The sequence below is a fragment of the Lontra canadensis genome, unplaced genomic scaffold, assembly GCF_010015895.1.
Source record: "Lontra canadensis isolate GAN:19392208 unplaced genomic scaffold, GSC_riverotter_1.0 scaffold20, whole genome shotgun sequence".
In the NCBI taxonomy this organism is placed as follows: domain Eukaryota; kingdom Metazoa; phylum Chordata; class Mammalia; order Carnivora; family Mustelidae; genus Lontra; species Lontra canadensis.
In genome coordinates this window covers 16627033-16640015 of record NW_022631014.1, presented here as the reverse complement: position 1 = coordinate 16640015, position 12983 = coordinate 16627033, and the positions used below count along the sequence as shown (strand labels likewise).

Below are 12983 nucleotides of genomic sequence, written 5' to 3'. Positions count from 1 at the left end.
CGATCCCAGGAGCCCAGAACCGTGACTTGAGCTGGAAGGCAGATCCCTAACTGACTGAGCCATCCAGGTGCTACTGTTCAGATGATTCTTATGCCTGTACTTTTGCAAATCTGAGAAGCCTTGAAGCTCCCTCTCATGGTAGTGGTCAGGAAAGCCCTCATAGAGGTAGTAACATGGGGTTGAGATCCCAAGAATGAGCTAGAAACAGTTTTGGGAATCTCTGAAGAGCGAGCTAAAAAAGAGCTTTCTGGAGAGAAGGATGTCAAATGTAGAGGCCCTACAGTTGGGAAGAAAGCTGGGTGTGCTCTGGAAATAGGGCGAGGTCAGGGAAAGTAGTTCACTGTGTGATGGGAGAAGTAGGCTCATGTCTTGTAGGACACTGTCAAGACTTTGATTTCTATTCTGAGTTCATTAGGAAGGCACTGAAGGATTATTAAGCATGGTAGGTGACATGGTGGAATATATGTATTTTTTTTTTAAGACTTTTATTTATTTATCTGACAGAGACAGAATAAGCAGGAGGAGTGGCAAGCAGAGGGAGAGGGAGAAGCTGGCACCTGCTGAGCAAGGAGCCAGATGCAGGGCTTGATCCCAGGACACTTAACCAACTGAGACACCCAGGCACCTTTTTGGGTATTAAAAAGATTTTTCAGCAGACTTTGTCTGACTTAGTTGGTAGAGCATGTGACTGTTGATCTCAGCGTCATGAGCTCAAGTCCCATGGCCCCATGTTGAGTGTAGAGATTTAAAAAAAAAAGATTTCTTTTTAAAAAATGATTTTTCCAGCCTTGGTGGTGCGTTAGTTGTAGAAGGGTTTGAGTCAGTTAGAAGCATATTGTAGTCCAGATAAGAGAGAAATATTGTCCTTTTTTTTTTTTCTTAAAAAAAATAAATAGGCTTTATTCTCAGGGAAATTTTGGGTTCATAACAAAATGGGATAGAAAGCACAGAAAGTTTCCATATACACCCTGCCTCCATACATGCATAGTCTTCCCCATTATCTTTTTATTTTTTAAATTTTTGTTTATTAAGTAAACAAACCCCAACATGGGGCTCAAACTCACGAACCTGAGATCAAGAGTCACATGCTCTTTGGACTGAGCCAGCTAAGCACCCCTAAAAATTTTTAAATTTGGGTGTTGTTGACACACAATGTTACATTAGTTGAAGTATAAGAGCGATTTGATAAGTTTATACATCATGCTGCTGTCACCACAAGCATGTTTACCATTTTTCACCCTGTAATGCTATTACAGTGTCATTCACTATCTTCCTTATACGGTACCTTTTATTCCCATGATTTATTATTTGCTCATTTCATAACTGGAAGCCTGTGTCTCCCTCTCCCCTTCACCCATGTTGCTCATCGTCCCCCACTCCCTGTAACTATCAGTTCTCTTATTTACAGATCTGATTCTGCTCTTTGTTTATTATTTTTTTTTTTTAAGATTCCACATATGAATGAAATTATATGGCGTTTGTCTTTTTCAGTCTGACTTAATTCATTAGTATCAGTACCCTGTAGGTCCATCCATGTTGTTACAAATGACAACCTCTGGGCACCTGGGTGGCTCAGTCAGTTAAGTGTCTGCCTTTGGCTCAGGTAATGATCCGAGGCTCAGGTAATGATCCCAGGGTCCTAGGATTAAGCCCTGCATCAATCCTTGCTCAATGGGGAGCCTGCTTCTCCTGTTCTGTCTGCCCCTCCCTCTGCTTGTGCTCAAGTTCACTCTCACTCTCTCTCAAATAAAATCTTACAAAAACAAAAAACAAAAAACAAATGACATAATCTCATCCTTTGTTATGGCTGCAAAATATTTCAGTGTCTGTGTGTGTGTATGTGTGTGTATCTCACATTTTCCTTATCCGTTTGTCTATTGATGGACACATATGATGTCTATTCATATGGGCACAATATGAATCCATATTGTGGCTATTTAAATAAAGCTGCATTAAACATAAGGATACATGTATCTTTTTGAATTAGTGTTTCTGTTTTCTTTGGGTAAATACCCAGTAGTGGAATTATTGGATCACATGGTACTCTTGTCTTTAATATTTTGAGGAACTTCTATGACGTTTTACACAGTGGCTGCACCAGTTTACATTCCCTCACACGGTGTGCATGTGTTCCCTTTTCTCCACACCGTCACCCACACTTGTTATTGTCTTTTTGATTTTAGCCCTTCTGATAGGTGTGAGGTCATACCTCATTGTGGTTTTGCATTTCTCTGATGGTGAGTGATGTTGATCACTGTAGGTCTTTGGAGAAATGGCTATTCAAATGCTCTGTCCATTTTTTAGTCAGATTTTTTGTTTGTTTTTTGGTGTTGAGTTGTGTTAGTTCTTTATATATTTTGGATATTAAGTCCTTACTGGATATATTATTCATAAATATCTTGTCCCATTCAATAGATTGACTTTTTGTTTTGTTGGTGGTTTCCTTTGCTGTGCAAAAGCTTTTTACTTTGGTGTAGTCCCAGTAGTTTATTTTTGCTTTTGTCTCCCTTGCCTTAGATGACACATCTAGAAAAATGTTGTGGTGGCTAATATCAGAGAAATTACTGTCTGTGTTCGCTCCAAGGATTTTTATGGTTTCAGGTCTCACTTTTATTATTTATTTATTTATTTAGATATTTTATTTATTTATTTATTTAACAGGGAGAGACAGTTAGGGAACACAAGCAGGGGGAGTGGGAGAGGGAGAAGCAAGCTTCCAGCTGAGCAGGGAGCATGATGCAGGGCTTGATCCCAAGGATCCTGGGATCATGACCTGAGCTGAAGGCTGAAGCTTAACGATTGAGCCACCCACGTGCCCCTGAGGTCTCACTTTTAGGTATTTAATCCACTTTGAGTTTGTTTTTGTGTGTGGTGTAAGAAAGTGGTCTAGTTTCAGTCTTTTGCATGTAGCTGTCCAGCACCATTTGTTGAAGTGATTGTCTTTTCCCCAGTGTATGTTCTTGCCTCCTTTGCCACAGATTAATCGGCCATATAAGTGTGGATTTATTTCTGGACTCTATTTATTCCACTGATCTGTGTGTCTATTTTGTGCCAGTACCATACTGTTTTGATACTACAATTTAGTAGTCTACCTTGAAATCTGGATTTGTGATACCTCCAGCTTTGTTTTTCCTTCTCAAGATTGCTTTGGCTATTTTTAGCCTTCCTATAATCAACATCTCTCACCAGAGTGCTACTTTTGTTACAGTTGATGAACCTACAGTAACAGATTACAATCAGCCAAAGTTTGTGGTTTACAGTAGGGTTCACTCTTGGTGTTGAGCATTCTGTGGGTTACAGATGTATAAGGACATGTATCCATCATTACAGTATCATACAGAGTATTATTATAGTATCATACAGGGTATTTCATGGTCATAAAAATCCTCTGTGTTGTACCTGTACATCCCTATCTTCATAGTTTTGTTACGTAGTTAGAATCATACAGTATGTGGATTTTTCAGATTTGTTTCTTTCACTTGATTATATGTGTTTAAGTTTCCTCTATGACTTCTCATGGCTTGAGAGTGAATTCTTTTTAGTACTGAGTAACATTCCATAGTCTGGAGGTACCACAGTTTATTCATTCCCCTCTATTGAAGGATATCTTGGTTGCTTCTATGTTTTTGCAGTTATGAATATAGCTGTTAGAAACATCTGTGTACAGGTTTTTATATGTATATAAGTTTTCAGCTTGTTTGGGAAGATACCAAGGAGCATGATTGTTGGATCATATGGTAGGAGTATGTTTAGTTTTGTAAGAAACTACCAAACTGCCTTCCAGAGTGGCTGTGCCATTTTGCATTCCTGTCTGCCGTAAATGAGATTTCCTGTTGCTCCACATCCTCCCCGGCATTTGGTGTTTTCAGAGTTCTAATTTTGGCCATTCTAGTGGTACCTCAGTGTTTTAATGTATGTTTTCCTGTTGATGTATTTTCATATACCTGTGTGCCATCTGTACATGTGCTTCGTGAGGTGTCACTTCTGGTCTTTTGCACATATTTTAATAGGGTTGTTACTTTTGAGACTAAAGAGTTCTTTGTATATTTCGTTTAAGTTCTTATCAAATAGGCCTTTTCAACTATTTTTTCCCTGTGGTGGCTTGTTTCTCAAAAAAAAAAAAAGTTTAAAAAAGATTTTATTTATTTGTTAGAGAGTGAGAGACAGCACGTGCTTATGCACAAGCAAGGGAAACGACAGGCTGAGGGAGAAGCAGACTCTTGGCTGAGCAGGGAGCCCAATGTGGGACTTGATCCCAGAACCCTGGGATCATGACCTGAACCGAAAACAGATGCTTAACTGACTAAGCCACCCAGGTTCCCCTTCTCATTTTCTTATATCCTATTTTTTTTTCCTTTCAGTTTTATTTATTTATTTATTTATTTTAAAGATTTTATTTATTTAGTTGAGAGAGAGAGAGTACAAGCAGCGGGAGCAGAGGGAGAGGGAGAAGCAGGCTCCTTGCTGAGCAGGGGGCCGGATGTGGGCTCCAACCCCAACACCCTGGGATCATGACCCAAGCCAAGCCGAAGGCATATGCTTAATCGACTGAGCCACCCAGCCACCCTTTCAGTTTTTAAAAGGAAGATGTATTTGACAAGTTTCACTTAGTGCAATACACCTAAAAGGAAATCACAATACAGTGAAAGATTTAAATGAAGTCCTCAGAATTTCATATAGACACCCAAGACCAAAATCCTAAAGTATCTCCAATTTTCCCCATTAACTTTATTTTATTATTATTATTTTTAAAGATTTTTATTTCTTCATTTGAGAGAGAGTGGGAGCGAGAGAGATCACAGAGGGAGAGGGAGACGCAGACTCGCCACTGAGCTGGGAACCTGATGCGGGGCTCGATCCTAGGACCCTGGGATCATGACCTGAGCTGAAGGTGGATACTTAACTGACTGAGCCACCCACGCACCCCTGAAGTATTGGCCTTTCAATGTAGGGTTTAATTCCCGCTCATCTTTTCTTTCAAAACTTCTTTTCTTCAAAACATTTTAGGTAGTCCTCCGTACTTACTTTTCAGGTGACACTGTTATTATTATTACTATTATTACTACTATTATTATTATTTATTTTTAAGATTTTACCTATTTGTCAGAGAGAGAGCACAAGCAGGGGGAATGGCAGAGAGGGAGAAGCAGGCTCTCTGATGAGCAAGGAGCTTGATGTGGGACTCAGACCCAGGATTCTGGGATCATGACCTGAGTTGAAAGGAGATGCTTAACCGACTTAGCCACCCAGGGGTCCCTATTATTATTATTTTTAGAAGTAACCTCCACATCCAGTGTGGGGCTTGAACTCATAATCCTGAGATCAAAAGTCCCATGCTCTATGGACTGAGCCAGCGAGGTGCCCCTTAGATGATTTTAAATGATATCTTTTCTCTGCATAGATGTCATTGACATTTTAGATGGGAGCGTGGGTTTTATTGAATTTTTAGGCACAATTGGCTATAATTCTTTACAAATTTGATTCTTCCCACTTAGAAACACTGTTTCTCCTTTATTTCCGTTGTCTTCATCTTGGTCTTGCATATTTTTGTTAGGTCTAGTCTTAGCTATTTGTATATGAATGGCATCTATTTTCTCCCATGTTATCTTTTTTTTTTTTTAAGATTTTATTTTTATGTAACTTCTACACTCATCAGGGGCCCAGAACTTACAGCACTGAGAGTCACATACTCTACCGACTGAGCCAGCCACCCCCCCCCCATTTTATCTTCTAATTGTTACAGTATTAGGAAAGCTAGTGATTCTGGTTTCCTTACCCTATATATAGCCAACTTAATGAGTTATTTTTGTCGGTTCTAACTATTTTCCATTTATTCCCTTGGCGCTTGAGTATTTTTAGGCAGATAGTTACTTCATCTGCAAGCAAAGATGTTTAGGCTCATTTCCTGCATTTATTCTCCTTTTTTAGTCTTTTGCAGAAAGGAGGATCTCTGCTCTTGGTAGAGCACCAGCCATGAGTTTGAGTGGATATGCTCTGGCATCTTACTCAGTGAGGTATTTGCTGCTGTTTTCTGACCTTCTTCATAAGTTTAAAACAATTTATGGTCAAATGATTTTTGACATTCATTTAACAAATTTATATTAAGCATCTAGTATCTGTCAGGCACTGGACCTTGTGTTAGTGAACTGTTTATGAACAAAACAGGGTCCTTGCCTTATCGACCTATGTTCTGTTGGAGGCAGATCGTTAATGAACAATCTAATTTGTTGGATGATGAGAAAGGCGGTGGAGAAAAACAAGGTGAGGTACATAGGGACCATCATGGGAGAAAAAAAGGTATATCCACAACCCAGATACCTTAAAGCAGTAAGTTTTCCTTTTTCCAGACTCCGGAACCCTGGTGATATTTGGTGGCAGGTGAGAGGGACTATGGGGGAGGAAGAGACTGGGGTGGCAGACTGGGATGAGGAGTAGGAGATTGTGAGAGCAGCCCTGAAAATGAGAGGAAGCGAGGTCTGACTTGCTCTGAGTGGAGGTGAACTTTGGTTCGCCTGTGATCCTGTGGCTGGTGTCCTTGGAGGCCTTATTGCTTTGCGGTTCTGTCTACTGTTGGGATTTATTTTGGCTCAGGTTATTTTCGGGGCCCTTTGGACCTTGTCATTGCCCAGTTTAAAGGCCAGTTCTTGCCTTGAAGAGTGTCCACATTTGTTCCTTTTCTTTCACTGTATCCTTTTGAACGGGGTTCCCTAATTGTTGTTTTAAAAGGACACCCTTGGGGTGCCTGGGTGGCTCAGTCAGTTAAGCATCTGGTTTCAGCTCAGGTCGTGATCTTGGAGGTCATGATCTCAGGGTTATGAGATCAAGCTCCTCGTTGGGTGCCACAGTGAGTGTGGAGCCTGCTTAGGATTCTCTCTCTTCTTCTGTTTTCCCCTCCCCAGCCCCAATCCCCACTCACACTCTTGCTCTCTCTCTCTCTCAAAAAATAAAATAAGAGGGCACTCTCACAAGGACCTTAGTGTAGAGCAGCCATGAGCGTGTGAATGCCAGCATTTATCCTTGGGATACATTTCTTCTGGGCTTCCTCTAAGAGTGGTTACAGTAGCCTTCCCTTCTCCCTGGCCCTGGTGCTGCCCTCAGCACAAGGCTGCTACCCCGAGAGACAGGGGCACACAGAGTTAGGGGCTTAGCTGAACCCCTCTTGGTAGGTGTTTTCATTTTTGGTGACTGGAAGAACAAGGCTGACTGCATAGGGTACTGAATATCTCCTAGGATGTGGACTCTGGGGGCAGGGGCATCAAGGTGAGAAGGCACAGAAATCATGAAACCTCCAATGTGAGAGTCTAGTTTCTGTGGTTTGTACTGTCCCGACTGTAGAAGCAGAGAAGGTAGCTAGTGACACCATTAGGGATTGCTTTTGGGCGATTCAGAGTCTCTGGCTCCCAGGGTGGTGTGTGAGGCTTTGAAAGAGCTGAACCCCATTCCCCCCTCCCCCCCCCCGCACACACCAGTCTACACTCGGAGAGGGAGTCCCTGTGGCTTGGAGGGAGCATGGTAAAGACGGATTGATGGGTGCTGTTGGGGGTTAGGAGTTTCAAAGATGGGACAGCACCAGGTAATGATGAGGATCAGGGGTGAGCCATGTTTTAGGGGAAGCTCGTAAGCCTGGTATGGGAGGCAGCTTGGTGTGTGGGAAGAGCCCAGGTTTGCTGTTTGATGGATCTGGGCTGAAATCCCAGCTCAACCAGTTCCTGTCTGTGTGGTCTTGGGCAAAGTAATTAATTTTTCTGAATCTTAGTTTCATCAGGTGAAAATGGGAGTAATAATTTCTGCTTCATATATGTGTTTTTAAGATTAAAGGGAATACAGGGGTGCCTGGGTGCCTCAATCAGTTACGCGTCTGACTCCTGATTTCAGCTCACATCATGATCTCAGGGTCTTGAGATTGAGATCTGTGTCGGGCTCTGTGCTTAGCAGAGTCAGTTTAAGATTCTCTTCCTCTCCCTCTGCCCTCCTGCTTGTTTGTGCTCGAATGCTCTCTGTTTCTCTCTCTCTCTCTTTCTCTCTCAAATAAATAAATAAATCTTTAAAAAAAGATTAAATGAAATACATGTTCTAAAGGTACACCTGCCTGAGAGCTTGGTGCCTAGGGTCTTAATTAACAAGTATGAATTCTCTTCATGCGTGGGAACATGGATAGCTCTAGGGGGAGGCAGAGAGGGGCCCATCTTGGCAGGTGGGATGGAGCTCAAGACTGGGGGATGGATCTGTGTCCAGAGACAAGGCACTGCTAACTTTCTTTGAAGGTGGGTGATGCAGAGAAAAGACCAGAACCGGCAGGCTGCAGGTTTCCTTCAAGGGAGACTTCTGATAAGATAAGAAAGAATGAAAAGAAATTTAAAGAATGCTGGAAATATCTTTAAGGAGTGGGTCCTCTGCACTGGTGGAATGTTGGGGAAGACCGAGGAGATGCTGGGTGCAGGGAACAAACATGGTGTGCATGTGTACTCTGGATGGGCAGAGACAGAGTGAGTGGCAGTAGCCTGCAGTGGCTGGTGTATAGAAAACAGGGTGACAGGATTGTGGTGCACAAGAGGACGGGAGGTGCAGGAGGGACAGAATCAGGAACATGGGGATTGATACAGTGACCAGGCAGAGAGGCCCGGCTGCCAGGCTGTGAGAGGGAGATGACAGTTTGCAGCCTCAGAGCTGTGCACACGGGAGTGTGTTGGCTGAGAGCTTGCCCCTTTGGGGTGCTAAGTGTTCTTCTCACTAGAGCAGACCTTCCAGGAGGCTCAGAGTTGCAGACCCTGGTAGGTCCACCTCTTCCCTGCAGTCAGGCCTCTCTTCTGCCCTCACTGAGAGCCTTAGCAAGAGCCTGTTTTTTCAGGAGCCAGTGACCTTTGAGGACGTGGCCGTGTACTTCACCCAGAATCAGTGGGCCAACCTGGACCCCACACAGAGGGCTTTGTACCGGGAGGTGATGCTGGAGAATTATGCGAATGTGGCTTCTCTGGGTAAGGACTCTCGCCCTGGTCCTTTGTGATAGTTTGACATCTTCCTAAGACGTTTTGGGGCTTCTAGAAGTCGTTAGGTTAGATGACCCCAGAGGCTAGTTCTGTAGTTGCCAGTCTCTGGAGATGCTGGCTGAGGAAATCCCTGATTCTCTCTGGTTTTGAAATCAGACTTCCCTACATCCTGGGAAGGGGCTGGTTCTGGGCCCTGAGGGAGAGGCTGCTTCCTGATGCACTAGGTTCCTCCATGCTGCCAGTGTTCTGGAGATGTGGGTCCTCCCCCGATGGGAATCAATACCTATGCTCTTCCTGAGGGGATCTCTTCCTTTTCAGGGTGAGACTGCAGTTTCTTCCTGAGGACAATGGCTATCTCCTTGGCCTTACCTTGGAGCATGGTTTGAAGTTCTTCCTCAGAATCCCTTGATAGCTCACTTGGTTTCCTGGGCATTTCATCCCATCCCTTCCTCCCTCCCTGTGTCAGCCTGTTATGAGGTGGGCCTAGCGAGATCTCAGGAAAGCTCTGGAAGTCTTCCCTCAACTTGTTTTTCCTTTTTCTTGCTTAAGTAGCGTTTCCATTCCCCAAACCTGATTTGATCTCCCATCTGGAGAGCGGTGAAGCGCCATGGGGCCCAGATCCCTGGGAAGCAGAGCTTTTGAGAAGCATCTGTCCAGGTGAGTAAGAGAACCTAGTGGTTTTTGGTTTTGCCTTCCCAGTTTATTAGAAGTGTTTCTTTTGCAGCAGAGAAGCCATTTATAAGGCAATACTCAGTGCACTCTCTGACCTCTGCCCAGTTCCAGCCCTGAGCCTGGGAAGACCAGTCCAGGAGTGTGTGGCCACTCAACTCCCACAGAAAAGCTCTGACCCAGTAGCTCTTAAACTACTTCTTTTCTCAACAGTGGAAATACTTAATTTTAAACCAGCTTTATGCAAAGGAGTGGGTTTTAGCCATACTTTGAGGAAAGTATGCTTCTGTGGGTCAGACTGAGTTATTTGTGCCACAGCTATGAATGTTGTTTTTAGGTCTTTAGCAATGAAATAAACGCCTTTAATTTGCCTTTTTAGTATTTAAGTCACCGACAAGTTCTATATGCCAGAATCCTTGGGTCTATATTATATTTGTCTTATATACAGCTGTAGAGGGAGAGGCAGGGGCTGTTGTCCCACCACTGCACCCAACACACACACACAGACCCCAACACACACACACACACACACGTGCATGCACACACACACACACACACACAGCGTAAAATTTCCCTGAGACGGCTCACCAGTCCTGGGAGCTCTTGATTCCCTGGGTTTTCTTCCTTTTGGAGAAAGTTTCCATATATGCTTTGATTTTGTAAATTGTAGTTCTTTTAGCAGAAATATGCCTGTGGCCTACAGCTCTCCAGTTCAATTTATGTTCTAGCTGATTTTCAATTTGTGTTCTAGCTGATTTCCTGAAAGAATCTTTTATCCCAGAAGATTATGTGGAATGTTACTTATTTATTTATTTTAGGATTTATTTATTTTAGAGGGGTGCCTGAGTAGCTCAGTCGTTGAGCGTCTGCCTTCAGATCAGGTCATTATCCCAGCGTCCTGGGATCGAGCCCAATATTGGGCTCCCTGCTTGGTGGGAAGCGTGCTTCTCCCTGTCCAGCTCCCCCATAGTTGTGTTTCCTCTCTCTTTCTGTGTCTGTCTGTCATAAATAAAATCTTAAAAAAAAATAATAAGATTTATTTATTTTAGAGAGAGAGAGAGAGAGAGAATGAGAGGGGGAGAGAATCCTTAAGCAGACTCCATGCTGAGCACAGAGCCTGAGGCAGGGCTCGATCCCACAACCCAGAGATCAGACTGAGCAGAAATCAAGAGTTGGACACTTTTAACTGACTGTGCCACCCAGGCGCCCCATGTGGAATATTTAAGAATAGAATCATTGGGCCATTATTTGGAATTTAGGATGGTTTCCTGGCTTGCAGGTGGGGACATTGAAATGAAGTGTTTTTGAGTTTGGTTTGCAGCTTGCAAGACCCCTGCTAATGTGAGAGCTTCCTGATTCTTCTCCCCAAGAGCGTGAATTTCCTTCCCTTTCTGGGGTCTCTTTCTCTCTCTCTCAAAAATTTTCCATTTCTTGCTGATCCTCTTACCTCTCACATCTTTTTTTCTCTTTTCCCTCCCTCCTGCCCTTTTCCCTTTCCATTCTGGAAGGTCTCATTGTGCTCCTTTGACTTGTCTTAGTCTACTTCCCAGCCTTCCTCATAGGAGGCACTTCCCGCTGTTTCCAGTGCCATCCGCCCTCCAGTTAGTGGATTATCACTTTTCTTTCTCTCTCTTATCCTCCTGTAGGGATGCCTGTAGCCACTTTCTGAGTGTGTTTTTCAAAATCAGATTCTGTAAGAGAAAACAGGTGCCCTGGATCCTGTTGCCCTCCCAGCTTAGTAACTCCAAACACTTGTGGTTTCTTTGGACAGGTGGTGAGTCCTGGATCAAGGAGGAGGAGCCAGCTGTAAAGCAGGAAGCCTCTGAGCAGGCAGAATTGTCCAGAACACCCGGAGGAGGACTGCTCAGAAACGTCTCCCAGCACTTTGACTTTAAAAGCAAGGCGACATGGCAGACTTTCAGTCTGAATCCGAATCTGATACTTCGGGGTGGAATGAAGTTCTACGAATGTAAAGAATGTGGGAAAATCTTCAGATACAACTCAAAGCTGCTTCGGCACCAGATGAGTCACACTGGGGAGAAGCCCTTCAAATGTAAGGAGTGTGGTAAAGCTTTTAAGTCCAGCTATGACTGCATCGTACACGAGAAGAACCACATTGGAGAAGGGCCCTACGAATGTAAGGAGTGTGGCAAAGGTTTGAGTTCTAACACGGCCTTGACTCAGCACCAGAGGATCCACACTGGAGAGAAGCCGTACGAGTGTAAGGAGTGTGGGAAGGCCTTCCGAAGGAGCGCAGCCTATCTTCAGCATCAGAGACTGCACACGGGAGAGAAGCTCTATAAATGCAAGGAATGTTGGAAAGCTTTTGGGTGTAGATCACTTTTTATTGTCCATCAGAGGATTCATACAGGGGAGAAGCCCTACCAGTGCAAGGAGTGTGGCAAAGCCTTCACTCAGAAGATAGCTTCCATCCAGCATCAGAGAGTGCACACCGGCGAGAAGCCCTATGAGTGCAAGGTGTGTGGGAAAGCATTCAAATGGTATGGCAGCTTCGTTCAGCACCAGAAATTGCACCCTGTGGAAAAGAAGCCCGCCAAGGTTCTTGGGCCATCCCTGATGAGTCCCCCGTGCGCCTCTTCAGCTTTCTCTGCCGTTCCTGTCCAGGGCCCGTGCTCTGCTGCCACGGTGGCTGTGCCTTCACTGACCTTTCCACATGCTGTGCTCATTCCTACCTCCGGGCCTTTGTTCATGCTACTGCCTGCACCTGGAATGCCTTCTTCACCTGTCCAAATAGTGCGTGTCTTCCAGGGCCTTCCTTCCACTGTGAAGCCATTGCCGGTTATTCTGGCCCCTTCCCCTCACACCTCATGAACTTTATCTCAGCACTCTTCTGGCTCTTAGGCCCAGCAGACCTTCAGCTTCACTTGAGTTTCATTTGTATATGTGGGTTTGTTTTTTTTGTTTTTGTTTTTGTTTTTTTACTTTACATACATTACAATTGTTTCAGCATAAACTCCATTATAATCTATATTATATGGGAAGACTGTGTTTCTGTATTTACTTCCAGGTAGAAAGTGAAACTACCTGACTTTTGCACTGGTCTCTTTCAGGCTTGAACAGTAATGGCTGTATCTGCCCTGTGGGGGCGGGGGTGTTGGAAGTGCTGGCACGACACTTGGTTGCATTCGAGTGTCTGAGAGTGAGGCCGCCCCTGTGCTGAGCCATTGTGGTTAGAGCCAAATGGCTTGGGGGAAGCAGATGAGGGCGCAGGAACTGAGGGCGGGACGGGGGGAGCGGGGAAGCACTGAAATCCCCTTCTAGCCACAGACTCAGAAATTAATGCAGCTTGTTCAGTGGGCTAAGGCG

General features: G+C 44.2%; 1 protein-coding gene across 5 annotated transcripts in view; it reads left to right on the top strand.

The window, feature by feature from the left end:
* ZNF621 (zinc finger protein 621) overlaps positions 1–12557 on the top strand; it is a 30982-nt gene extending 18425 nt beyond the window's left edge. For all 5 annotated transcript variants that reach the window (XM_032861117.1, XM_032861114.1, XM_032861116.1 and 2 more), the window contains exons 3-5: positions 8849–8975; positions 9540–9644; positions 11428–12557. In XM_032861117.1, coding sequence (XP_032717008.1) covers positions 8849–8975; positions 9540–9644; positions 11428–12488 — 1293 coding nt within the window. In that variant the 3' untranslated portion in view covers positions 12489–12557. The remainder of the gene's footprint in view (positions 1–8848; positions 8976–9539; positions 9645–11427) is intronic.
* Positions 12558–12983: the final 426 nt, after the last annotated feature.